Source organism: Centruroides sculpturatus, unplaced genomic scaffold, assembly GCF_000671375.1.
Source record: "Centruroides sculpturatus isolate CEXI.00-Female unplaced genomic scaffold, Cexi_2.0 scaffold583, whole genome shotgun sequence".
Taxonomy (NCBI): Eukaryota; Metazoa; Arthropoda; class Arachnida; order Scorpiones; family Buthidae; genus Centruroides; species Centruroides sculpturatus.
Window position 1 is genome coordinate 364420 of NW_019384800.1, and position 27654 is coordinate 392073.

Here is a 27654-nt window from a genome sequence, read left to right on the forward strand (position 1 = left end):
GTATCTATGATGTTATAAATTAAGTTAAATAAGTTATAATTTATAATATAATAATCATCTATAAAATAACAAAAAAAGTATACTTACCAAATATACTTAGAAAAATGGGGAGAAAAATGAGCCCGTGAGAAGCGCCGATCAACACTATTCCCAGATACATCCGAAAGTAAAAAATTTTAAAAATTTGTGACTTAGCAAAATAGAGAACGATAATGCCTCCAAATTTAGTCAAAGTTATTCCAGACAACACCTAGTAATATAAAACAAAATGTTAAATTACGTATATTATATGTCTGAAATCAACATATTGCATTAATCGAAAGCAGACTAAGTTTTCAATTTTTAAGAAAACTTTGTTGAGTTCATTGATAAATTATTTGTTTGAATATCATTTGTCAAACAAACAAAGCTTTAACTTAATCTTAAATATTTAATAAAAAATTTTATAATTATAGCAGTTATATAATTTAGGTATTCGAGCTGCGACGGCCGATCTAAAATCGGTGGTTTGCAACCTTTTCAATCTAACACCATAAAATTTTTGGTGAGATACCCCAATCAGTCAGTGTCACAAATCATCCTTGTGTATGTAAATAAAATGTGACACTGAAGATCTGGAGTTTATTAGCATTTTAAAATAATTTTTTTTTAATTTTATAGTACATCTATGAAGTTTGTGGCATGCCAATTGGAAACCACTGAGATAGATCGCTACTATATCACTAAATCTGTGGTTCCCAATGTGGGCACACGTCTCGCAGGGGAGCAATTTGACTTTTTGAGAATGGGTTATTATTAACGGTGAATTTGAAAGCCTGCCAATGTGAGAATTTGTTCTTATATATTATTCATAAATTTGGCAAAGAATGTTTTTTTAAATTTCTCTCTTTCCGTGCCACCATCTTCTTAATGTCTTTTCTTTTAAGATAACAATGGTAAGGAGTAAAGGTTATTTCAAGCAAGTTAAGTGGCTTGATTTTACATTGATAAGTCTGGTGATCTTAGAATAAAGTAAAAATGTATTTAGTGTTCACACAGTTATTATTGAAGGGCCTTGATACATAAATTTATGTACTTATAACTGCTCTAAATACTTTTGATAAAGTAAATGTCAAACAAATAGCAAGCTTACTAGTACCACAAAAGCATAAATATATTTTTCATGTTAAATTTCTAGAATACAAGTATACTAAAGAATAAGCATTTTGCTATAACTATAAACTTCTTTTTGGCACAAATAGTAAAAATCGCCTTATACCACAATTTATGGTAAAGTGAATGTAATAACTGTGAATAATTAAATAATCAACAAATCCATTCATACGTTTCTTCAACGACAATATGTTTACCGTTTGTTCTCTCGACGAAAAGAATTTACCATTTTAAATGTTTTGCATGCACATATCCGAAGAGTGAGTGCCAGTGTTAAACGAAAAATTTTACCGACAAATAGTCAATTATAAAATATTGTCAGTAAAGCCAGGAACTAAAGGAAATTTTAGAATATTTTTCTATAAATTAGATTTCATTTTCAAATAAATACTTCGGCAAAAATATTTATATGGGAGAGCAAAAAAACATCTATCTAGTATTGAAATGTAAAATATAATTTCATTAGTAGTGCACTACAACAAATTTAAGTTAAAAATATATTTTACTGTTAAGTTTACTCACCGAACTTCCCATCTCTGCTAGTGCACTTTCTGCTCTTGCTTTTTTTGACCCTTCGTTACTGACGGCATATGCCCGAACAATGTGAGAACAAAATTCTACTGAGATTCCAATGGCCTATAAATAAGAATTGTAATTTTAGTTGTAAATTTTTAAGTTATGGTAAAATAAATTTAAAATAGTATAAAATGTAATTAATTTGTTAGATATTCTATGTTAAGTAATATCAGGTTATGTTTTATTGTTATGTTATATATAAAATAAACAAAAATACAGACATAGAAAATAATNTATAATGGTTAAATAGATGCCATATAATCAATCCAATTGTCAGAAGTTAGTAAAATAAATTTTAGGAAATACAGAAACTTTTCCTTTTTATAAATTTACGACTTAGATGATATATAAAACTGGAAGAAAATTCGAATTACTGTTTGTGTATGCGAAGTATATTTGGATGTTAAATATTAACAACTAGGAAAATAGAATTTTTATGTTCTCATATCTAATATTTATAATATATAGCAACGTTCAGAAAGAATGTTCACTGTTTGGAATTAGTTTAATGTTATACGTGCTTTTTTTCTTTTTGGAAAAAATAACCAAATCGTTCTCCAGTGAAACAGAATAAAAACTTATTTTTAGTTTGTTTTTTTTTTTTGTTTTTAAAATTCCAATTATTCAATGCTTTTATATATTTTCAATCTGTAAATTTATTTATTTTTCAAATAAAAGGCGTATGCTTTGAGTATGTATATAAATACAATATTAAAAAATTTTAAAAATAGAACATGATTAGAATAATTATCATTGTTTATCATGAATATATTTATTTATTAATTACCTATATATAGGCCTATATATTCCCCTTTAAAATATGAACATAAACAATTACTTGTATATATAGAACTATTTATTGAAAGTATTTTACCTTGTTTTCGTGTATGTATATATGTATGTGTTTATATATATATATATATATATATATATATATACACACACACGCGCGTACACATACACATAAACACAAACATACACGATATATTTTTACTTTTATTTAAACAAATTCGATAAAACAAATAACAATTTTTTTTAATCTAAAAAGAATATGAATAGTTATTTATCACATTCACTCTTCTAAATATAAACTAAAGTATTAATTTAGAAATTCTAAATATTTTTTTCTCTAATTTCATTTGACCTAGTGACCCTATTCACCTCCGACCTCCTACCTTTGGCGTGTGTGCGTGTGTGTGTGTCTGTATATATACTTTTATCGTCTCATAACCTCCCCTATCCATCGATAATAGACTCGCCCACACACTCCGCCATCTTGTACAGTCTCCTATCACAGATAAGGAAAGAGTGCGTCATAGCAACGCCACTTACACAACAAACGTTTGGGTTAGTAAAATGTAGAGATAAACTGCAGCGGTTAGAGAACAGTAGAAACAACTGGTCAATTCACATTTGACGCTTCGTACCTTACATATTCATTCGAATAAGATTAAGAAGGTAGTGCGGACGGATACGTAATCAGTTAACGTGCGGCATCCTCTCCTGTGCGGGGAGGGCATCGGATTTCCCATCTAGCTAAGCTGTCGGATAATTATTTCTCTTGTGTTTTATCTTCATCACAATAGATTTATCTGACGTTTAAGGATATCAATATTTGGAGTACAGTGTTAAGTTATCGAAACTGAAGCCGAAACATGGGCAATGCCGCTACGGCGAAGAAAGGAGACCCCGCCGAAAACGGTAAATAAACCCCTTCTCCAACTTATCCTCTTCTATAATTTCTCTTAAATAATATTTTTATATTCATAGAAAGCATTTGTAAGCTAATTATTTTCTGGAGCAATCCAAAATAATCTTCGATACTGTTATTCTACATTTCTAAAAGAAATCGGACATTTTTACAATGTACAACGTATTGTTACAATGTACAATGTATTGAATTTAAGTGATTGAATGATATTAATATTTTATAAAAGATCACTTACTTATTATTTATAAACAGAACAAAATATCTTTCCTACTTACCATTACCAAGTTGACTAATGAGACGGCATTCAATGATATGTTCCACCAAAACATCATACCCATGAGATTTAGTAAAATCATAAAAATTGTGATTATTACTGTTAAAGCTGAATAAATATCCAATCCGAGAAGAATGAAAGTGACTATAAATATATCTATCATAGATATCGCTAAATTCTGTATCGTGTCTTTCCACATGGTAAGGTATTGTTCGTAAAATACGTGAAATATGCTATTAAAAAACAAATAAATGAAAATAAAGGTTATATTTAATTATTTAAAATTAAAATTTTGTCAATTACTATTCAAAACTACCATATTTTTGTGCAGATTACCCACAGGTTACCTGTGTTTAAAAGAGAATTTGAAAGGGGATACTGCTTATAGGCCAATTTCAAACACAGACGTATGAAACAACAATTGCTTCTGAAGATGTGGGGAATATGGCAGTACAGGTTATATGAGGGTTTTATTCATTCTAGCAATTTTCTGAAGGGTATATATGCCATCACAGGTTACACACACACACAAAAATATGAAAAGTTTTAAATGTTATAGCTTAAACTTTTGAATTATAATGAATACTTTCTGACTATCAGTTGGCAGAGATAACTAGAGTGTGGAATTTACCACTGTAAGCAACTCTAATTAAAATCCAGGCCAGAGCCTTGAATTTTCACAAACAGTCTGGCCCAGATATGTTAAGACTCGTCTCTTGCTAACCAACCAGCCCATCACATGACTTATCAAATTCACGAAGAACACAAACAAAGATCCTTTTAATGTCAACAAGAGAATACAGACTTGATTTATGTTTTCTAGTTATGGTTTGTTGTTATAACAACTAAAAATAGAAATCACAGGCAAACTGTACGCCTTGCACCGTAAAGCATAAAAATAACCTTTAATTTCTAGCCATTATAATGCAAAAGTAGCCTGTAATTTCTGGCTATTAAATAAAACATTTAATAGTCAGAAATTCATTTATAAATTTATTTTGAAATCTATACATTCATTTATAGATTTCATACTAAATTGATTTGGAATTTTAGTTAATTATTAAAAATATTTTTAAAATCTTATAAAATTGATACTTTGTGTTATTCTTTAACATAGTCTAATGAAATTCTACAAATCAATAATGTGTAAAATTCATTTCATAATTATAAATTCGAACTCTGATTAAATTATTCTGTACAGATAGATAAATTCAAACCCACTCTAATAAATGAACACAAAGTCAAACAAAAAAATGATGCTTGTTAGAAAGTGCTCATTAATAGTTGTTCGAGTTCGTACAGTACAGATTACGTTTCATATAAACACACGAATTGCCTATTGAATGTATCTTGATTGAAACTCTGCATTGGAATAATAATTTTGTCATTTATTAGTGAAGCAGGAAGTTTTTCTACGCTACAGAATACTTCTGCCCATTCTTCAGGTTAACCAAGAAGAAAAAGCAGTGCTTGGAAAAGTAAGCAGTTAACTTCTTTACTAATTCATTCATAAACAATGATGATAATTGCAAGCAATAGTGGCAATGTTGTTATTATAGCATTCATTTTTTCATGTGAAAGCTAAACTAGCACTAATTATTGGATACCCGATGATGAATAATGTAACTTAAATTTAAAAATCTTCTTACATGAATACTGGAAAGCATATAAATTAACACTCCTAAACCTTAAAAGTCCAGTAGTAAATACTTAATAGCAAACAAACGTTTTCAACCGTACTTTCGGTCGGAGTGTTAACTGATGAATAATGTTTTGGTTGATCATTTCTTTGTATTCTTTTACACTCTTCCCAACTAATTTGTGTTCACATTTGCTCATTAAAGTATGCTTGCAAATATTCATTCATTCATTAGGTATAAATACTTTAATATTCAGATTAAGCAACAGGTTTATGGTGTTCCAGACCATGTTAGAAATATTCCTGCAAACTCCGAATGAAAAATATGGCATTAAATATTCGTTATAGACAGACCCGACCCCGACCCACGTTCCAACCTGTACTATTGATGACAAATTATTAGAATATAGATTAAATATGAACTTAATCTTCTATAATAACATACTGGTATCTTCATTATCTGTCTATGTAAACAAAATAATTATATATAATTATATATAATTATTTAATATATAATTATATATGATTNTGTAGATACTGTACAGTACATATATACGTGTGTATTATATATGTACTGTACCGTACAGTACATATATACTGTATATATATATATACATGTGTACTCTTCTTAGTTTACCGCATGCTAGTCACTTTGCGCTATTTAAATAGTTAAAAATGGCGTTATTGATTATATACGTAACTAATAAACATATTGGAGTAATTATGTGTGTTTAAATGCTTCGGTTGATTTACATATGTACTGCTTAATCGCTTAAGTTGTCTGTAAGATGGATCAAAGGATCCGCCATTTTGGGTTCTGCACTCCAATGATGAGTTACGCTAATTGGTCGAAATTACTAACCATTGTTACGTCATAAATAACTAATTCATCTAATTATTATTATTATTGTTATTATGAAATTTAAAAAGTGTCATTGTACAGTTAATATTTCTATACTTTTTTTTTTAGTTTGGCATTATAATTAATTATTCTAAAGTCTAAATCACACTTACTATTAAAACTTATTATTATTGATTTTAAATCTAAGAGATGCTTTTATGTAGTTTTTTTTTTAAATATAAATATACGAAACTGGTTATAATCTGATGGAATGAGGTTTTTTTAAATTCATACAAAGTATTGAGTTGTTTTTTTATGAAAGGATTTTCTTGTTTTGATAACGAAAATTAGTTGATAATCTGATGCTGTTCTACTGATCTTATCTTTGAGTGACTTGATAATGTTGTTTTTCTTTGTAGATAAACATAATGTTAAAATTATAAACAGTTACTACTTTCTCTTTTGTTCAAAAATTTAATCTATTTATAATTGATTTTTTTATAATTTTATATTTTAGAGGTTTTAAAGGTATTTTTTCTAAATTTGCAATGCTATAGAAATTCTTTATGTATAATAAAACACTTCTACAAGATTTCAAATTTAAATCGCCGTACGAAGGTCGTACATTATTTGATTAACATGGTTTGTTAGATGAATATAACTGGATAGCTATTCAAAGTTAATTATATTTTATTTTTATAAGTAAATATTTTTATATTATGCCATACAACTACACTACAATAGAAATCTTCTATTTCCTAGTTTGTAAATAATTAATTTTTTTCAAATTTGTTAATTTTGAATAAATGAGTTTAATTTCTATGATGATTTGAAAGAGAATGGTTTTTGTAAAATATTCATTTAACTTTTGATGTTGTTGGGCAAGCTGTAATAAATGTTTAAAGATTTTTCTTTGCTATGATGCTTTTATTCTATGTAATTATAATTAGATGAGAAAATCAGTTTTATCATATATAGTATTGACAATTATTACTAGTTTCCTAATAGCAGTCAATATTCCTGCTGTTGGTTTGATTCATGAAAGATGGTGAATTCATACTACATTGTAAAACTAATTGCATTGTGATATTCTAAGAACATGCAGTATAAATGAATTATATTTAATTTATGTTAATTATGAGTTAAATCAAGTAGGTTATCTTTTGTCTTATAAAATTACATATTTTTTAAAAAATTTGTAGTACTTTAATGATTTATAATTAAACAACTTTATTATATTCTTCTTTGTGTAAAGTAAAATACAGTAATACCTCGACTTACACTACCCTGACTTACGCGAACCCAGAGTTATGCGATTTTCAAATCTCGTTGATTTGTCTTGTTTGAGTGCGCCACGCAACTCTTGATTACTCACTTCCCCCACACTATTGTTCAGCTTACATGTTTGGACGTGTCGCATGGAATTGACACACAGCTACAATTTATTTTGTGTTATTTATTTCTGTGTTTGTTATATCTACAGATACTTGAGAGAGACTATGTGGTGATTTCTTGTAACCGTGAACTCGTTAATCTTATTTCGTTTTTTGATTCAAAACACAAGATAAGATTAACGAGAACATTTATTAGCTTACATACACTTGATATGGATTTTACACAAATTGCGAAAGTATACCCCGACTTACGCGGTTATCGCTTGGTCCCACCTATCGTGTAAGTTCGGGATATTACTGTATATAGTTTACTTGCTGCTATATTGAATATTTTGGTTTTAATCCACTTTATATTTGTATAAAAAATTCTAGTTGTATTGCATGTTATAAACTTGAAGCTATAATATAAAATTTTTTTGTTGTTAAGATGCTTTGTTTTAAATAACTAAAATAGCTTTTAATAAGAACAGTACTAAATTATTTCTATCTGCAGTTAACTAGTGTTTGGGTAATTGAGATTTTCTGACTATTTTTAATTCTTCTAGAAAAGAAAAATATGTTTTAGAGTTTGATTGTGGAAGATTAGCTTAAGAATTTATTATTTAGGGTAAATCTCTGCTTTGGATAAGATAACTATAGACTACATACATTATAGTTTATAAAACACCTTTTAAAGATATATTCTTTGTATAGGCCAATCCAAAAATATTTATTAAGATTACGTTAAATTCCATGTCAAACAGTTTACATTAATGTAACATTTCATAAAAAGAAAATTTTATTTTATAGAGTTGTAAAAATTGTACTCCTAGAACCTATTTCCGGTGTGACAAAAAATTATTGTTGATAAAGAATTGTATTACTAATGTAGAAGACAGTATTATATAAAAATTATGGAACAATGAATCAAGATGATCTAGAGCAGTGTTTCTCAACGGGGGCAATATCGCCCCCATGTGGGCATTTTTCCATGTTGAGGGGGTGATTAGTAACAGTTTATATTTTGGAGGGCAAAAAAACAATTTTCTGGGCAATATAGTAAAACATTATATTAAGAATAATTAGATATTTTATTTGTTATATTATACAATAATTAAACAAATAACATTATACTAGTCACTAGTCTATTCAATGCAGTACGAATTTGGCATTAGCCTTGTCCCTCAGCATTGGAATTTTGTAGTGAAGGGGGCGATATTACGTAACGGTTTTAGTGAAGGGGCAATAGTACATTGAAGGTGGTGACGATTTGTTAGAGGTTCAGAAACACTGATCTAGAGTAAGGAGGATTCAGTTTGTGGTAATAATGAAAGCACGTGATTCCTTTTGTTTTTAATTGATTATTTTCTTTAATGTTTTGATTGCAAAAGGGGTGATGCAATTCATAAGATTATAGAATTGTTGATGTTTTGATTCAAAATATATTAATAAGAAAAAATTTTGAATCTGATTGGATTTTTAAGCCAGTTGCCATTGACTAAATTAGTGTCTTTAACAAAATATATGCATGCTCACTTTATGACAATTTGAAAAATAGAAAAATGCTCTGCTAGACATTATATAGAAGATAGATATGATCTTAATAGGTCATTTTTTAAGAAGTGGTTGTCATTATAGTTTATTTACTTTTAACATCATTTAAACCAAAATTTTACCTTATCATAAAAAATTATCTGTAATTTTTCTAGGTGTAAGATTTGTATTATGATTTAATTTCACATGTAATAGTGTTTATGTGAAAGTTCTAGGATAGTGGTTCCCAGCCTATGTTCTGTGGTACACAGATGTTCCAGAACTTGTTCTGAGTGTTCCAAGAAAAAAGCTTTAAAGTTTTTATTGCAAATTTATTTCAGTGTAATACAATGTATTACTTTATTTGTAGACAATTCCATGTTTACTGTTTTATTCAGTGTAATAAAGTATATTAGTTTATTGCTTTATGTTTCATGAGAATATTAATTAAACAAGAAATTGCTTATTGATTTTTGAATATACTGATACTAGTGCTCTGTGTAATAAAAAGTATATGAGCAATGTTTCATGGCTTAATAAAAGTTGAGAACCACTGTTCTAGGATATGAAAAATATGTAATTTTATTATACACATTGTTCTTGTAATTTTAATGTTTTCAAGTAATATGTTTTGCGGTGTATTCATTTTAAGATTTTTAAGATGGAAATTTTAGTTTGAAAAATGTTTGTTAAAAATTGCTTCAATAATTATTTAACTCTTAATAGAAAGAGAACATGAATTTTATTAATGAAACAAAATTTTTAAATAAAAAGGAATATTATCATCCCTTTGACATTGTACAATTTTCAGAAATTGCAGACCTATAAATTTCCACTGGCATATGTCTGTCTGTCATTACTTAATCTTGAGAACAGAGTTAGGTAGATGAAAATCAAAACCAGATATGGAAAGCTTAAGGGCAGGAGGCCCTAATTAACTATATACAAACTTCCAGTTTAGAATGGAAGTCATATTATTTCAAAAATTTTATCCTGAACAAAGTTAGATAGATGACCAGTATGACTCTATTGGTAACAGGAAAAGTATGATATACAGGGGCAAGACACTACTAAAATTGAAAGCATTGTGACAAAATTTGCAGTATGTCATTGTGATGATGTCACAATAAATGATAGTTCATACTGCATTGCTTTTTCTTAAATGCACTATAATACCATTTGAATGGATTGTTAATCCATTTACATCATTTTAACTCTTAATAGAAAGAGAACATGAATGTTACTAATGAAACAGAATTTTTAAATAAAAAAGAATATTATCATCTCTTTGACATTGTACAATTTGCAACATTGAGATAGCCTACAATATGTATTAAAACATTGAATTCTTCAAATATACAAAATCTTTTTAATTTGCTTGTTCTTGTTGTCATAAATTAACTGCAGCAATTGAGTAAAACAGAAAATTAAATGAAATGCAAGCAGAAAAATTAGCATTTGATATAATTTAATATTTACTATATTTTATCATATATCCATTTTTTTAAATAATTTTCAAAAATATGTGATTAAAATAACATGATAAAAAGAAATATTTCAATGATTCTGCAAAAATGCAAGCAAAATTGTATGAGGGAAAATGAAACAAATAAACATGACATTGAAATGAAAACTATTGATAATAAATGAAATGTCTACTTTTTTAAAATCATTTTTAATAAATTGTATATATTGAAATTAAGAGTAAATAAAAGCAATGAAATTCATTTTATATATTTTTATATATATGCTGATCTTCAATATTTGATTTACTATAATGTATTTAATATGCACTTAATTAATTTCAGATGTAATTTTACTCAAAGTAAAGTCAATTTTATTAGATATTTTTTGTTCTTGAGCTAACTATATATAATTTATTAAAACTGTTTAAAATAATTATTAAATGTTGGACTTGGAACTGCTATTATAACAGTTGTAATTGTAGTTGAATTGTAATGATTGACAATTACAAAAATTTTGCTTTGGGATTAATATATTGCCAATAAACATTGCAAATTTAGTTTATGTAATAGCAAAATGTAATACTATAGTTAAATTTAATTACAAATTTTAAAATTATTTATTTTACATAATAGAGTATAAAAAAGTTTTTACAGGAATACTTACAGCAATGATAAATGCTTTTAATATTCACTTTTATTGGTTTGTAAAGAAGTATGACATATTAGTTTTCAAGATCTCATCTTTAGATCATCTCAGGTTATAACAAACCTAAAAAGTAATTTTAAATATTCAGTAAAGCTGAATATTTAAAATTATTAGAATTTATATAATCAGGGAGATAGAGTATAAATTCAAATTTAAAGTGAAAAATTATCATAAATATGTTAGGGTAGCTATCTGTTAGAAAAATTACTGTTATCCTAAAACATCAGAATTTGGAAAATTTGCATTGGTTTAATCAATTTCTAATACTACTACTATACAGGTTAACAATGTTTAAGCATCTTCCTGTGCCCAAACTTTTCTTCTCCATTCTGTTCTGTCTTGACAATCCTATTCTGTCAATCCTTTGTATTCCATAGCTTTTTTTCCTCTTCTATCCATGTAGCCCGCAGTCTTCCTCTTTTCCTCCTGCCTACTGGGGTCCATTTCAATATCTGTTGTTGTAGTCTATCTTCTTCCATCCTCCAAACATGGCCATACCAAGTTAATTGTTTGTTATGGATATAGTCAACTATAGTCCATTTTTTTCTAATTTTCCTCATTTCTCACACTATCTAATTTTGAACATTGGGCAGATCTTCTCAAAAGGTCCATTTCTGTGGATTCTAGTTTAGATTTAGTTTTTGAATTTAATACCCATACTTCTGCTCCATAAGTTATTACACTTAGAACTAATGATTTATATATGTTTATTTTTGTTGTTTTAAAGATTTGTTTATCCTATTAGATTTCATTTAACATTCTTATCATAGATCTTCCTTTCACAATTCTGTCCCCAATTTTCATCCGACCATCACTAGTAACCTTTGTTCCTAAATATTTATATTCATCACATCCTTTTATCAATTCAATTTTTCCATCTTCCTCCAAAACTAAATCATGTATGTCTTCAGTTCCAATTACCATATAATTAGTTTTTAATTTCTAATAACAAACATTAAAATAAAAAGAGGTTTTAAAAGGATGAATTATTACATTAAATTTAATATATTGTATTTTTATTTTGTTATAATTTTAGACTCAATAATGTCTGGATATCCTGAATGCCATAATTTAGAAAATGTAGTAGAATTATATAGTTTAATAAATCAAAACTTATCAATTTAATAATCTAAATTAATTTATATTGATTACTTAATTAGTTATTTTAAAATATTTTTGAGAACCAATCAGAAATTTGAATTACTATAAATGAACATAAAATTATTATCATTGGAATGTAAAAATGAATGTTTCTCAGCATCTAAAGCCAAACAGTTGATGTGATGTTTATTTTAAAATATCAGAACAAAATTTCTGTATGAAGAATAGAAAGTTTGTTCTACTGAAGTGTTCTGATACAATTCATTAATTAATTTTTATCAATGCTATTTTTAAACTATTTCAACATTATCCAAAGGAGGTAGCTTTATTATTTAAAATTTTTTAAATAAATATAAGTACTGAAAAATGTAAAAACTGATTGTACATGAGATGTAGCTTTACATTTTATTTATATTGTTCTGAAGATGTCAAATATTTTTAAGTCATAATCACATTAAGTGTTCTGGATTCCTAGAAAGAAGTCTACTGTGTAATTTTTTTTTAACATAATGCACATTTTAATCCAATATTTTGTATACTATTTATTATCAAACAATTATTTTCTGTTTCATTTTAATTTGTCTGAAGTCATTCTTTTAATTTCAGTATCTGCAGTTAACATTATTATTATAGTTTCCATTTGGAACTGAAGATTTGGAAGATTAAAATTTCTTCCACAGAATAGTATTATGAATACAAACTTGTATTTTATTTTATTTTTACTTATTTTTTCTTTGAGAATGATATAGTGAAATTGATTTTAATGTAAACTTCAATAAAAAATTATTTTTAATGGAATCAGGTTAATACATATAGAGATTGTCTGAAATGAAAATACAGTTCATAAAGAAATGTCTCAAAAAGTTTGTTTTTCATAAATATAATGGAAAAATTGAAATATGATGTAACTTTAATGGTCACATAGTTGCCAGTTTTGTCTTTTGGGCTTAGAATCCATCTTTGGGAGCAGGTGTCAGCATGTTAGCCTGAGCTAGAAATCCTCCACCATTTTGAAATAACACAGCACTTTTGATGCATTGTCTTCATAAACATGGATTTATGACCAATACTAAAAATTCCAAATTTGTATGTATGGCAAGTTTTTAGAAATTATCCACTTTCCAATATTAATGTTATCTTTGAATTTAATATTGCTAGACATATGAGAATTTCAATGAGAACTTTAAATTTGAGATTAAATTAGGCTTCATATATATTATAATCCTTATAATTTTATTTGTATTTTGAATAATAAATTGGTGATTTCTATGACATCATAACTGGATCATTGCCCATCATGATATGGGCAATGATCCATGTTGTCTTTGAGTCAGCAGCATTCTTGAGGTTTAATTAATTAACAAGCATTCCTAAATTATATATAAAATATTCAAAATTGTCAATTCTATCCCTCATTTTGTAAGATCTAGATTTTGATTTCAATATGTGGCATTGAATTATTTTAATTAAGTTTACAAGATATTTTTAATTACGTTTGGAATGCACTAATGTAGGTCAGATTGATTAAAAAACTAGTAAACATTGGCTGCAATTAAACCAGTTATTCATAATCTTTGTTTTATTATTATTTTTTATTATCTTCTTGCTGTTTTTAATTGACATACAATTACAATAGTGATTTTAAAGTGAAAGTAATAACAATTTCTTGACTTTTTACAATTGTATAATAATAAATCAGTATTAAATATTAAGAACAGATTTGAAAATACACTTCAAACAATAGTATACTCTCATTACGTTATTAACAAATTAGATTTTATATTAAATAAATGATTTACCAGCCATTGTGATATATAATAGCTGAAATATTATTTACTTAAGACAAAATCTAGTTTCTTAACTAATTATTAGGGTTTCTTTTATTCTTTGATTTTTTGTGTTATAATTTTTTAAATTTTAGTTTTATAATTTTTCCATTAAATTTCTTTATAGAAATTTAAGCTTTTTTATTAAGATCAACTAAATCAGTAAGTAAAATATCAAGAGTATTTCATTGGAGTTTTAAAACTTTATATGAAAGCATTTGATATAATTCAATTAATATTTATTTTTATAACTCTATCAGAGTATTACATTTATGCTGTTGTTTTCAAGCAATTTATATTATTCTAAAAATCTGTAGAAAAATATTATAAATATCGCACTTATCATTTAGAAATGCTGGTAATTTTTTAAGTATTAGTTTTTTACCTTGCTATTTTTATCTACTGGTATGTTAGTAGGATATTTATTACCATAGCAAATTTGGATAAAAAGCATAAATTAAGTTCTTAATTTATTAAGAATAAAAAAAATTCAGAATTCGTATTTCTTAGTTACTTAAATATTTTTGTAACTTAAGTACAGTACATAATTGATGATACAATAATAATTGAAATACTAATAATCAATATCATTGTACATTAATGTATATGGAATAGAATGTACTGACATTTTAAAGAATTTCATAAGGAAAAATGGAGAAAAGGGGATTTAAATTAAAATCTTAATTTAAATAATAGTCAATGTTTTTACATACCAGTACTTGGAAAATTTAACCATTCTTATTATTATTATTATAATTTCAATTTTAATTATCAGTTAGGAAGGTATCAAAAAGTAAATTCATTTATCAATTTTTATATATTCTTTTCAGTCAGTTTAAACTAATTTGTCATACAGATTAAATATGACACATTTTTTGGGGCGTTTCTATAACAGGCAGTTGTGTGGAGTATTAATATTAAATTATATCATCAACATTTATTTATATTTAATGTTAACAGTTGTCACTTTTGATAAATAATTTCCTATTGTCTTATTAAAGATAAATTTAAAAATATATTAGTATTAGTTTGTTCAATAGCAGTTTTAATGTTTGGTGATATATCATTTTCATCAGTGGAATAATTCAAATTTATAAATTTCAATGATTCTGCTTAATTTTATGCAAGATTCAGATTGTACATGTTTGCTGATAAGTTTTCTGTATTGACATAATTTAATTATCACTCTATGTTCTGGAAGGCTTGGAATGCTGTAAGTATGTTCCTATTACCAGTATGTTTATAAATATAATTAATATATTTAAGTTCAAATTTAATATATTGATATAAACAAACATCAGCTAACTTGATAAACATTAAAGCAACCAAAGCCCAATTAACAGGCTAGAAGCAGCAATAATAATAATAATAATTTAAGATAATTTGGTATTAGAGTTAGACATTAAGTGCCATCTCATGCTAAATTTAATAATTATAATTTTAATTAAATAATTTAAATAAATTTAGAACTAACTGGAAGAAAAGAATCGGCTCGGAGTGGGGCTTGAACTCGCAACTCCTGCTTACTGTGCAGATGCGTTGCCAATTATGCTACCAGACCTCTGGACCGATCTCTTCTTCCAGTATATATAAGCATACATTACGACCATCCACGGCCATTACAATGCTGGCTAGGGACACATTAAGCGCCCACGTCTTCCAAGGCACTCAACCAGCCATCGCAACCCTGGCAAGGCATATATATATATAAACAAACAAACATCAGCCAACCCGATAAACATTAAAGCAACCAAAGCCAAATGCTTTGGTTGCTTCAAATTTAATTTTTATGATTATAAATGAACAAATTGTTCATATAATATCATCAACATAAATTTGCAAATAATAGTGTAATTTTTCATATGTTCACAATTTCACTGAAAGTTCAAATTCTATTGCTTATGTCTGTTACTTCATTTGCTAGAATTTATTTTATGTTTGATTGCAAATAAAATAACAATAAAATTTATAAGCCATTATTAATCACTATTTATAATTGTTTTAAAAGTAAAATGCCATTATAAACAGGGCAAAAATAGGCTGATCTTAATTTCCTCATTCCAAAATGGGATGAGGAACTACAGTTGATATATATAATGTTTCTATTATTAAAATACAGTTTTACTAGTTTTTACCCTGTTGTTTTACATACTTTGTTATTCCAGCAGTCAATAAATATAATTTCGGTTTTAACAAATATACTCTATGGATTGAGGGAGCAAACAGCTTGAAGTGGATATCCTTCCATTGTACAAAATAATCTGCTGCACAAAATAAAGTCTATTTTATTTAACTAATAGTGTTCCTGTGTTCTACTTAGCAATTTTGTACGTAGTGAAATTTATATATTTTGGAAGTAAGTTTTTTTTTCAAAAATCTAATAATGAAAAAATGTTATTTTTATTACAGTACTAGCTGCAAGGACCCACTTCGCTGGGTTTTTATTTGTGGGCAAAAAGTAACGATAGTGAAGATTAAGATAATTACATTATAGCCAATCTTACCCGTTTTCACAAAATGCAAGAAAGAGGTCTCCCGTTTCCTGACGTTTCCAGAGAATTTTTACATGAGTATAAAAATATGTTCGATTTCCTGCAAAAGCGCAAAAAACCGCCTGTAAATCTTGCATGCCGCTTTATATTAACACTTCCTGGTCCCGATTCTATTTCTGAACGTCTCCTGTTTACGTTCAGTCAAACGAACTATTTTCAACGTTTCTGGAACGTTTACAATCGTTCTATAATTGAATCAATATTCGAATTTTATGTTTGAATTTAATTCGAACAAATTTGAACAAAACATTCGAATTAGAAAGCCACTTTCAACCACTTTCAAGCCCATATCTCCCGCACCCTTGTAGCTATCGAGACGCAACCCCCCTGGTGCACGAATGGAGACTTGGGCTACTACCACATACAAACACCATTCACGTGCGATGTGTAGTTTTGGCAGAAAAGTGAAATATAGGGACATACATGTCCATTTTTATGTATATATATAGATGATACATTTAATACTGTAGTTAGGTTGATATAGGTTTTCCAGGGTCAAATCAAGAATATTTTTCAGACAAACTTACTTTTTGTTTAATAATATTAATTCATATTCAACTTTATTTGTTGCATTGTAAGTTACAATTTTGCTTTATAATTAGCATTGCTTTTGTGCCTTCAATATTTAATCTCAATTTTTTGTGACCATAGGGATTTCATGAGTGAAAATATTCTTTTTACAGAAGCTGTAGTTCCAGAAAAACAAAGTACTAATTCTATCAAATTATTAGTCTTGAAATTCAAGATCCTTTTCATGTATTTCATTAATTAATCCTTCTGACAACTACATTGATTTATCAATGCAGTTGTATAGAGTGGAGAGTGTATGTTATACCGACGACTCAAAGGGCTGGTTTCTTTCACTGAACTTCTGTATAATTATGTTTGGCCAGCTATGTAATCTTCCTTTGATGTTTTCCTGAAGTCTTCCTGCTACACTAAGTTAGAAACCTTAATGTTAATATAATATAGAGCTTGGGAGTCAGTTTTTTTAATTTTGGATCTATTCAATTTAATTTTTTAACAATTTGTCAGTTTATATTTGAGAATACCTGATAATGATCATTGTAGACTAAAGAAAACATTTTTAGCATAAAATGCTTTAGTTTTTTACTGGTTTCTTGGTGTTCTTTTGTTATTCACTGAAACTATGCTATATTCATGCCATCCAGGCATCTTCCTTAGGAGTATCTCTTAAAATTTGAATATTATCAATGAAGAATAAATATTTTCTAAAAAATTATGACTTCAGGATATAATATACAAATGTGTTTAATGTACAGTACAAACTAGAGGACTAAGTTTTTTGATTTTTAAAAAATTGGCACAAAATTTAAAACAATGGGATCTGGGACAGAGCAAAAAAAAAAAAAAAACTACTGTTTCACTCAAAATGGTACTATGGTCAGTTCAGATAAGAACTTATTACTCCTTTATGAACTGCACTTGTACAAATACCAACTGTGAAACCATCTAATGCAATAAAACTATCTTTATTCAAACGTTATTGAAAATGTTTGAATAAAGGTAGTTTTATTATTGAAAGCCTTAAATGATCTTTGGGAAAAATAACATTTTAAAAGAATGAATGCTTAAGTTTTTCTAGAACATATTTGATTTATGGAACACTTTTGATGGAACAAATTTTGATTTAAAAGCTCACAACAATTATCATTGTAAACTGTTATGGTATGAATTTTGGTTGAATTTAATTCTTTTTATATGAATTTTCTTTCTTATGTAATTCACACATAGCATAATATTTAGCATAAACATCTCTTATTTCATATCAGATTTTCACAAATAGTTCAAGACCATTAAAGTCAAAACTGTTAAGTTTTCCATAGATTTACTGAAAATTTATTTGTAAAGATTTTACATAAATATTTTGAAGGGTAATCAAAATAGTTCTATGATAGTAAACTAAATTTATTTAGTAAAATGTAGCAAATTTAAACATTAAACATTTACTAAAGCTTAATTTCTACTTTATAATAGCATTTCAAATTACGAATTGTAAACATCTCAAAGTCCAATAATTATGTTAAAGCCAAATGATTACAGGATTGAATCAGGCTACATTACCACTACTAATAATTATTAAATACCGAATAATTTGGCACTGCAGGTAGGCATTAGACACCATCTCTTAATAAATTTAATAATTATAATTAAATTAATATTTATTAAATAATTTAGAAAGTTCTGAAAGAAAAGAATAAACCTGGAGTGAGACTCAAATCTGCAACTGCCACTTACTATTTAGATGCATTGCCAGTTATGCTACCCAGACCCTAATGTGAGGAATCAGTCAGAGGTCCAAGTAGCATAACTAGCAATGTATAGTAAGCAGCAGTTGCAGATTTGGGTTTCACTCAGGCTGATTCTTTTCTTTCAGAACTTTCTAAATTATTTAATGAATTATTAAATTTAATAAGAGATGATATCTAATGTCTACCTCTAGTGTCAAATTACTCAGTATTTAATAATTATTAGTTAGTGGTAATGTAGCCCAATTCAATCCTGTAATTGTTTGGCTTTAATTATGAATTGTAATTTGAATTACATATGAATTGATTTATCTAAAATAAGCATTGAAGACTAGAAGCAAAATAAACAAACTTTAAAAATAAATTTCAATTATTTGAAAAGTACATTACTTAGTGACTTTTTCTAATCTAATTATTCTTTGATAAGTAACTGAAAGAAGATACTTTTTTTTATATGATTTTCTTATCTAAATTAGTTTAATTGTTCAGTTCATTGATAGGACAACAAAAATCAACTTAATTTAGATTAACAACAGATAAATCTTAAGTTGTTAATATGTTGAAAACACAATTGTAAACATAGTTATATAAAGAGAATAATATATAAATAATTAATGTTTATATTTACAGATGAATTCTGTTGCATATATATTCCATATGAAATTTATTACTTTTCAGATTTAAATAGTGCTGTACCTTTAATTTTATTTTGTTTGCAAGTCAAGAACTACTTAAAATGAGTGAAATTTTTTTACAAAATATTCTCTACATTTACAATAGGCCTATATAATAAATACACGATATATGAATGTTATCATAAATATTCAAATAATATTTCCAGTCTTTTATGAGTTGTTTGATTATGAACAAAGTTATTTTTGATTTTTTTAATATTAAATTTGTGGTAAAGAGCAATTTTTTTTCTTTCGTGATTAAAAAATTGATTTGTTTTTTTTGTATACAAATCAGTTTTCCTTAATGTGATTCTACAATTTGACTTGTTTACAGAAATCAGTTGTAAGATTATAATGCATACATGCCAATAAGTCTAATTAAAATAAACTTATTACAAAATCCATCACATTGGTAATTTTCTATATTTTCATATTTAAATTTTACTGTATTAAATATTTTTTTGAATTGATATGAATTTCTGAACTGTGTAACTATGACTATAATGGTATGTTATCTAATATATTTTGTCAATTTAGCAAAAAATTACTAAAATGAACTAGTGGTTTTATGTCATAAAGCTTACATATTTAAATACCCTATAGACTATAAAATTAAGACATAACTTTTGTTTTAATAAAACATCACAATGCATATAGTAAGGTAAAAATGCTAAAAAGTTTATCTTTATTCTAGATTTTATATCACATATGCTATGATATAACTCATTCTTTATTAAATTTTAAAATATTAATGCATCACTGAAAAAATTGAAATTCACAAAACCAATAAAATACATTCATTTCCTGTATTAATCATTGTATATGATAGATAAGGAATAGCTTAGTAAGCAACATAATGTAGTAGCACATCCTATTTCTTTTGTTTGTAATTTACAAGTTATCCAATTTCCTGTTTTAATGTATATGTAAATTAAAATAGGTTTTGATAATCGGTGAACCAAACAATAATAATTATTAATCAGTAGAAATTATTTTTTCATAGTGTTAATATTTCACATAATTTGTTGTACACATATTTAGTTATAAATATATTTTTTTGTTTTACTTCCATGTTACTAAAATATATGTATTATATATTACCTGTGGTTTATTATTACTATTATTGAATTAAGTTTAAATTTTCATTTAATTTGAATTTTATGTAATGTAAAATACACAGTTTATGTTATAAAATAATAATAATAATAATAAATTTCATTTATTTTTAAATTAAATATGGAAATAAATATTAATATGCTAATCTTCAGGAAGAAAAGTATAGTAATCTTTCCATTTATATGAGTTCACTTTAACAAGGTTGAAAAACTTTTAAATTTTAAATAATCAGTTTTATGGAACCTCTTATATAGATGAAATATTTAAAAAATCTTGAATTAAAATTTTTCTACTCTATTTAGAGTAAAATACAGTACAGGTATACTTCGACTTACGTTGTTTCGAGTTACGTCGTTCCCGATTATACGTCATTTGTCAAAAAAGTATATGGAAAAATAAAAATCAAGTTTAAGTCATTTTATTCGACTTTACGTCTGCTCGCTGCAAATATTGAAGTCGTAATATCACTAGAAAAGTGTTTAAAGCACNCTACAAACATAACATTAAATATAGAATAATTACCAAAACAAATAAAAGAAATAACATAAAAATTATTGTATTTCATTTTTTAAAATAATATGCAATGGAATTGTGTATAATTTTGTAGCTAAATTGAATTTTTACATAATTTAGATTAGTTTGAAAACCTGAGGTAGGTCCCTTAAAGGGGCTAAAAACATTTGTTTCATTAAAATTTTTTGCTGGAAGCATACAGAAGCTGTTGAGTTGCTTGTAATAATGTGTGTTTATTTTCCACTTTTACAAGTAATAATTGAAATTTATAATTGTTATGTAAATTACACTATTACTTGTGCCAGTAGTTCAAATGATTAGGCTGTGTACACATTAGGTGTTTTGGTAACGCGCGTTTTAAAGAATCAAGAGTTCTGCATAGGCATACATACTCAAACGCGTGTTTTTGGCCAAGTGTGCGTCAAACGCGCGTTGATAAATTTTTGTTAAAATATGCATTTTACGGGCGTCAGTCGCACGTTTTGAGATGTATGTGCTGCGTTGTTGTACATTCGATCGCGCACTTTCGGGTAGAGTGGACATACGTTGGCCGAATTGGAGAATGATCATTTCAATTCGACTTATGTCGTTTTTCGACTTAACTCGTTCTCCTGGAACCAATTACCAACGTAAGGCGAGGCATACCTGTACATGAGAATATGGAACAGATTCCTATTTTAAACAGCTGTCCATGGATCCATGTATGTTGTTTTAATTTATGTGCTGTTTTAATGGAACCAATTACTCATGTAAACAGAGGGATTACTGTACAAAAAATTTTGAAATAATTCAAAAAATAAATGAAATAAAATGCTTTTTTTATCATTTGTTTTGAAGTTATTTCATTTAAGTTTATTCTTGAAAATTAGTATTTAGAGCTCAAAAATATTGAAATTTGTGCTTTTAATTATATTTAAAGCACAAATTTCAATATTTTTGAAATTTGAGTTAAAGCTTTTAGGAATTTTAATAGCATTTTTCAAAATACAGTAGAGCGTCGATTATCCGAAAGTCAATCATCCGAAACGTCAATCGTTTGAAAGAATTCCAGTCGGCAAATTTAAATTTTTGCCAGTGCTGTGGCGCTGCAATCTTTGGCTATGTCTTGGGCTACTCAAATATTTTAAGTTTTTGATACTAAATTAACTTCTGAAGTATAATTTTTTATTGTTTTTATATTTTTCAATATATTTATTTTGTTTGTACAAAATAAAAAAATAATTTTTAATGATACAATAGTCATCATTAGGCTTAACATCGACGAAAATTCAACGCAAAGCGACACGCAATGGATAAAAATGTCAAGATGGGATAAATTAATATATTTTTTCGTACATTAATTGGTTATCCGAAACATTGATCTTCCGAACAACCCCAGTCCCCAATTGATTCGGATAATCGACACTCTACTGTACAATATATGATATACTCTTTAGAAACTGGAGCACTTCAAACAACTCAACACCTTTTGTACTCTTCAGAAAAAAATTTGAATGGAACAAATGTTTTTGGTCTTTTTAAGGGACTGGCCTCAGGTTTTCAAATTATTTGAAAGACAAATGTTCTACAGAGTATTCCAAACTGGAATGTTTAAACAACATGACATTATTTAAGTTTTGAAAATAGCATTCCAAAATGTTTAAACTCAACATGATGACAATTAAAATATTCTACAAACATAACATTAAATATAGAATAATTACCAAAACAAATAAAAGAAATAACATAAAAATTATTGTATTTCATTTTTTAAAATAATATGCAATGGAATTGTGTATAATTTTGTAGCTAAATTGAATTTTTACATAATTTAGATTAGTTTGAAAACCTGAGGTAGGTCCCTTAAAGGGGCTAAAAACATTTGTTTCATTAAAATTTTTTGCTGGAAGCATACAGAAGCTGTTGAGTTGCTTGTAATAATGTGTGTTTATTTTCCACTTTTACAAGTAATAATTGAAATTTATAATTGTTATGTAAATTACACTATTACTTGTGCCAGTAGTTCAAATGATTAGGCTGTGTACACATTAGGTGTTTTGGTAACGCGCGTTTTAAAGAATCAAGAGTTCTGCATAGGCATACATACTCAAACGCGTGTTTTTGGCCAAGTGTGCGTCAAACGCGCGTTGATAAATTTTTGTTAAAATATGCATTTTACGGGCGTCAGTCGCACGTTTTGAGATGTATGTGCTGCCATGTTGTTGTACATTCGATCGCGCACTTTCGGGTAGAGTGGACATATGTTGGCCGAATTGGAGAATGATCATTTCAATACTGATCTATTTATTGATGAAATCTAAAAGAGACCAGCCATCGTCAAATGATTTTATAGATATTCTAAAAGAATTAAAAAATTTGGGTTCATATTATCTTAGTTTTGGATACAACGTCAGAAACATTCCATGCGTCAGTCTATCTCTAATATTGAGTGCATCCAAAATTCTCTTTGCCTCTGCCATCGTCTTTTATAGCAACAATGGAGGAGGCACACACAAGCAATTACTTTCACGTCCATTTCTAAACTGAGCCAGTGCTAACGCTCCACTAAATGGTCATCGAACGCTGAGCTAACACGCGGTGTGTACTCTGCCAACGCGTGTTTAACGCAACGCAAAACGCCTAATGTGTACAAGCCCTAAGTGTACATATTATATTAATGTTAATTTTTATATTTGGTAATTTATTTTTCTAGTTATATAGCATATTCTTCTAACTGATATGCAAATTAAGTTATAAAAACCTTCCATCAATATTGCTTAATAAGTGTTGGATTATTTGTAGTTAAAAAAATAGGCTGTAAATAGAGAATTTATGTAGTTTCTGAGACATATATTGAAATGTCAATAAATTGTTAATGTAAAAAGATTTTAAATCTGTTAAATTATAAAAATTTATCTAGTCATATTCAGAATTGATAAAAATATTGAACTAGTTAAAAGAAAAACTTTTTTTTTTTTTATTAAAATTATAATTTGTAAGACTGATTACAAAACATATAAAATTTAACATTTCAAATTGAAACATTGAACATTTTAGGGAAACATCTTAAATTCAAAGTTAATATAAATTTCTTTAATAAAATGTAAATTGGAGTGTTGCTTTTATATATTTAGAAAAATTTTGTTTATATCTGAATACAGATTCCTTTGTTAATATAAAAATATACTCAGTCAAGAATATTTTCCAAAATTTTTAACTTTAATGAAGTAATGTTGAAAGCTTAGGTTTAATAATATAATTTATTAATTGTTAAATTATCTATTAACTAAGTTAAATCAGTTATGTTTTTAACAAGATTATGTCTTGTTTATAAAATCATACTGCCTGCTGGGTAACCAGCTTAGAGGTATGAAGGAGTATGTGTCAGGAGTTGCAATTTGGCACAGAGTATTAGGTGCACAAATCATATGTGCATAAAAATACTAGACTTGTGAGTACTTAGGGGACTGAGAACTGAGTCAAAATAAAATTCAAAATGGTGACACTCTCTACAAAGGCAGTAGTGCAAGATTTGTACATGTGTTGCTTGTTGAAAAGTTGGAAATGTGAACGTTGTGAAATCAAATTTTGACAAATGAATCTTTGAAAAAACCCAGTTACCTGTCCCATGTTATTCCTGACTTATCTCTGGTCGCGACATGCTGACCTTGAATTGTTGACCTGAGATATCTCGTTTCAGCATTGGAACCTTTTTCAAAGTAGATGGCACTAGTCGTTATAATTTTATATTAAAACTAACTTTCGAAATATAATTTGATTTTTTTTCTACATTTATTAATATATATATATATATATATATTGTTTGTGCAAAATAAAAACATAATTTTGGACAATATGATAGCCAGATTTTTTTTTTTTTAAATGGGAAATTTTCGTTAGGCATTGACAAAAATTCAACCCGGAGTGACACGCAATGTTGAGAAATTTCGAAATTGGATAGGTTAATTTCACCGAAAATGCATCATGGACTACCTCGTGGTCGTGGCTGGCAAAGTTTGAAAGATCATGCTCAAAATCAGTGATACCAAAGAAGATTGGAGAATGAGATCCGCCTTGAGCGTCAAAGTGATTCCGCTTAGTAGTGAGTCTCCGAGACATAGTCTTGTACCAAATACAGCCTTGCCATTTTACTTGTTTAAAAATTACCATCCAGAAATGATTTTTGTGTGATATTATGATTAATTTGTTTATAAATGTTGTTTACTTTCTGCTATGTATTTGGAGAAAATGTATGTATATATTTAAATTTTCCTAGAATAAAATGCTGTAAACTATGAATATAGTATTTTTCAATTACAGTCCCAAATAAAAATCTAATAGTTACAAATGCCCATGCCTAAAATGGATTTATCCATTATGTGAATAAGGGTGCAATGCATTTACATCCTGCCTCTAAATTAGCCGGATTTTCTGTCATTATTGATATAAATCTGTGACAAAAAATTTTATATTCATCAAATCTCTATTAATTTAAATGTGTTAAAATTTAAGATGTAAACTGATTGCCAAACATTTCTTCCAGTAAGATTTCATATATTAAGTGTATAAGTATTAAAAATAAATAACAGTAATATTAATGTGCTTAAGGTGCATTTCTTCTCATTGGTCTGCAATTTGAAAAATTGTAGACCTATAAATTTCCACTTGTTATCCTTCCATCTGTCTGTCTTTCCTTATTCTTGAGAACAAAGTTAGATAGATGAATGACAAGACCAGATATGAAAACCTTAAGGACAGGAAGCCCTAATTTAACTGTATATGAACTTCCGATGAAAACTAGAAATCACACTTTTTTCACAATTTAAAATATTTTCCCTGAAAAGAATTAGTTAGATGACCAGCATGACTCTATTGTTAAAGGAAAAGTATGATGTACAGGGGCAAGCAACTACTAATTTGAAGTGAATAGCATATATTTTAAATTAAATAAATTAAAAATATGATTAAAAATTATGGCCTGGATGGTGATGATATCATAATAAATAATTGCTTGTTTCTCATATATAATTTTAATTTTAAAAAGTTTTATACATTTTATATCTATTAGAAATTTAATAAGATAATGTTAACTGAGTATAAATAACCAGTGTTAAAAATGGAAATCTATACAAACAATATTCCCTATTTTTTTATTTTCACCTTCAATATGATGCAGTAAACCAGTGGTTTTAACCAAGGTGCCATAATCACACTTTAGGGATGCTGTGAAATGGATTGATGAAGGCAATGTAACACTTACGTGATCTGTCAAGGAGGAGTACATGTGGGAGGACTTTCTATGGGACTGTTTTCAAGAGGAAAGCAAAAAGAACGATCAGAAATTGAGGAAGAATTTGACATGTTATTGAGTATTCTCTCTATATATCTGAAAAAACAAGGATAGGATTTTAGAAAGCTTCAGTGAAAATTAAATTAGACAAAAGAAGAATAAATGTGAATATCCAGATACTAAAAAGTGTATGCTGAAGTGCTACAAACCAGAATATTTTTGATGGGAAAATTCTTATAGAAAAAGCTAAACAGTTGGGATATGCTGACTAAATTTAAGAGGCATCAAATAGTTTTCAATAACATTTGTGATAAGAGTGAAGAAATGAAAGAGAATAGTTATACAAAATATTTGAAAAGTTTACTAGAAATTTCATAGAATCATAGGCTGGATGGTATTTTGAAGTACAGACAAAAAGTAGTTTATTTTATATGTCTGCCAAACAAAATGGTGTTTACAGGTGGTTTATGTAGTTACCATATAAGTTAAAAAGCAAAAAAATGTGTAACACTTCTTTTGAAAGGGAACATGACAGGTAATGAAAAATTGCCATCATAATTAATTGAAAAATCTTTACAGCTTCAATGTTTTCATAATACCTATGCAGTTGAACAAGTTAAAGAATAATATTAACAATTATTCTTACTTTTGCTGGACATTTTGACTGATTCGTTTACAACAAAATGACTGTTCTAAAACTGAAGTTATGAATGTTACTAGTGCGGTCTTATCCCAAATATTTTTCTCAGATTGCATCATGTGAGCAGTTATTTGTGTTGTTCAGCTTTTAATCCACAATTTATATATTTGAGTGAATTTAGAAACATCAATATTGCCAGATACCATTTTCTCCACAATGTAAACTAACTTATTTGTGAATTTTATTAGAGTTTTGTTTGAAACATTATCAGAATAGAGTATGCATATTGAGCTGAATTAGTACTTTATGACTGACTCGCTAGTAATTCATTTAACTTTTTTTAACTTTATGAATGTATTCATTGTTGAGCATAAAACAATGAATCATTGATGACCCTCATGTAACAGACTTTTTTTCACCAA

At 27.3% G+C, this 27654-nt stretch overlaps 2 protein-coding genes across 6 annotated transcripts in view; one reads left to right on the forward strand and one right to left on the reverse strand.

The window, feature by feature from the left end:
* The window catches only part of LOC111629527, a 188529-nt gene that overhangs the window by 129920 nt on the left and 30955 nt on the right, over positions 1-27654 (forward strand). The window contains exon 1 of one of the 5 annotated variants that reach the window (XR_002757351.1): positions 2687-3429. The exons of the other annotated variants lie outside the window; for them this stretch is intronic. The gene's annotated coding sequence lies outside the window, so the exon portion shown is untranslated. Of the gene's footprint in view, positions 1-2686; positions 3430-27654 lie in introns of those variants that run through there. 5 annotated transcript variants of the gene reach the window in all.
* Positions 44-3967, reverse strand: LOC111629526 (Niemann-Pick C1 protein-like). Its single transcript, XM_023373444.1, has 3 exons — positions 3715-3967; positions 1675-1788; positions 44-250 (listed from the first exon to the last, which is right to left on the reverse strand). Exons 1-3 carry the CDS (start codon positions 3910-3912, stop codon positions 59-61), a joined length of 504 nt encoding a protein of 167 aa, XP_023229212.1. The 5' UTR covers positions 3913-3967; the 3' UTR covers positions 44-58.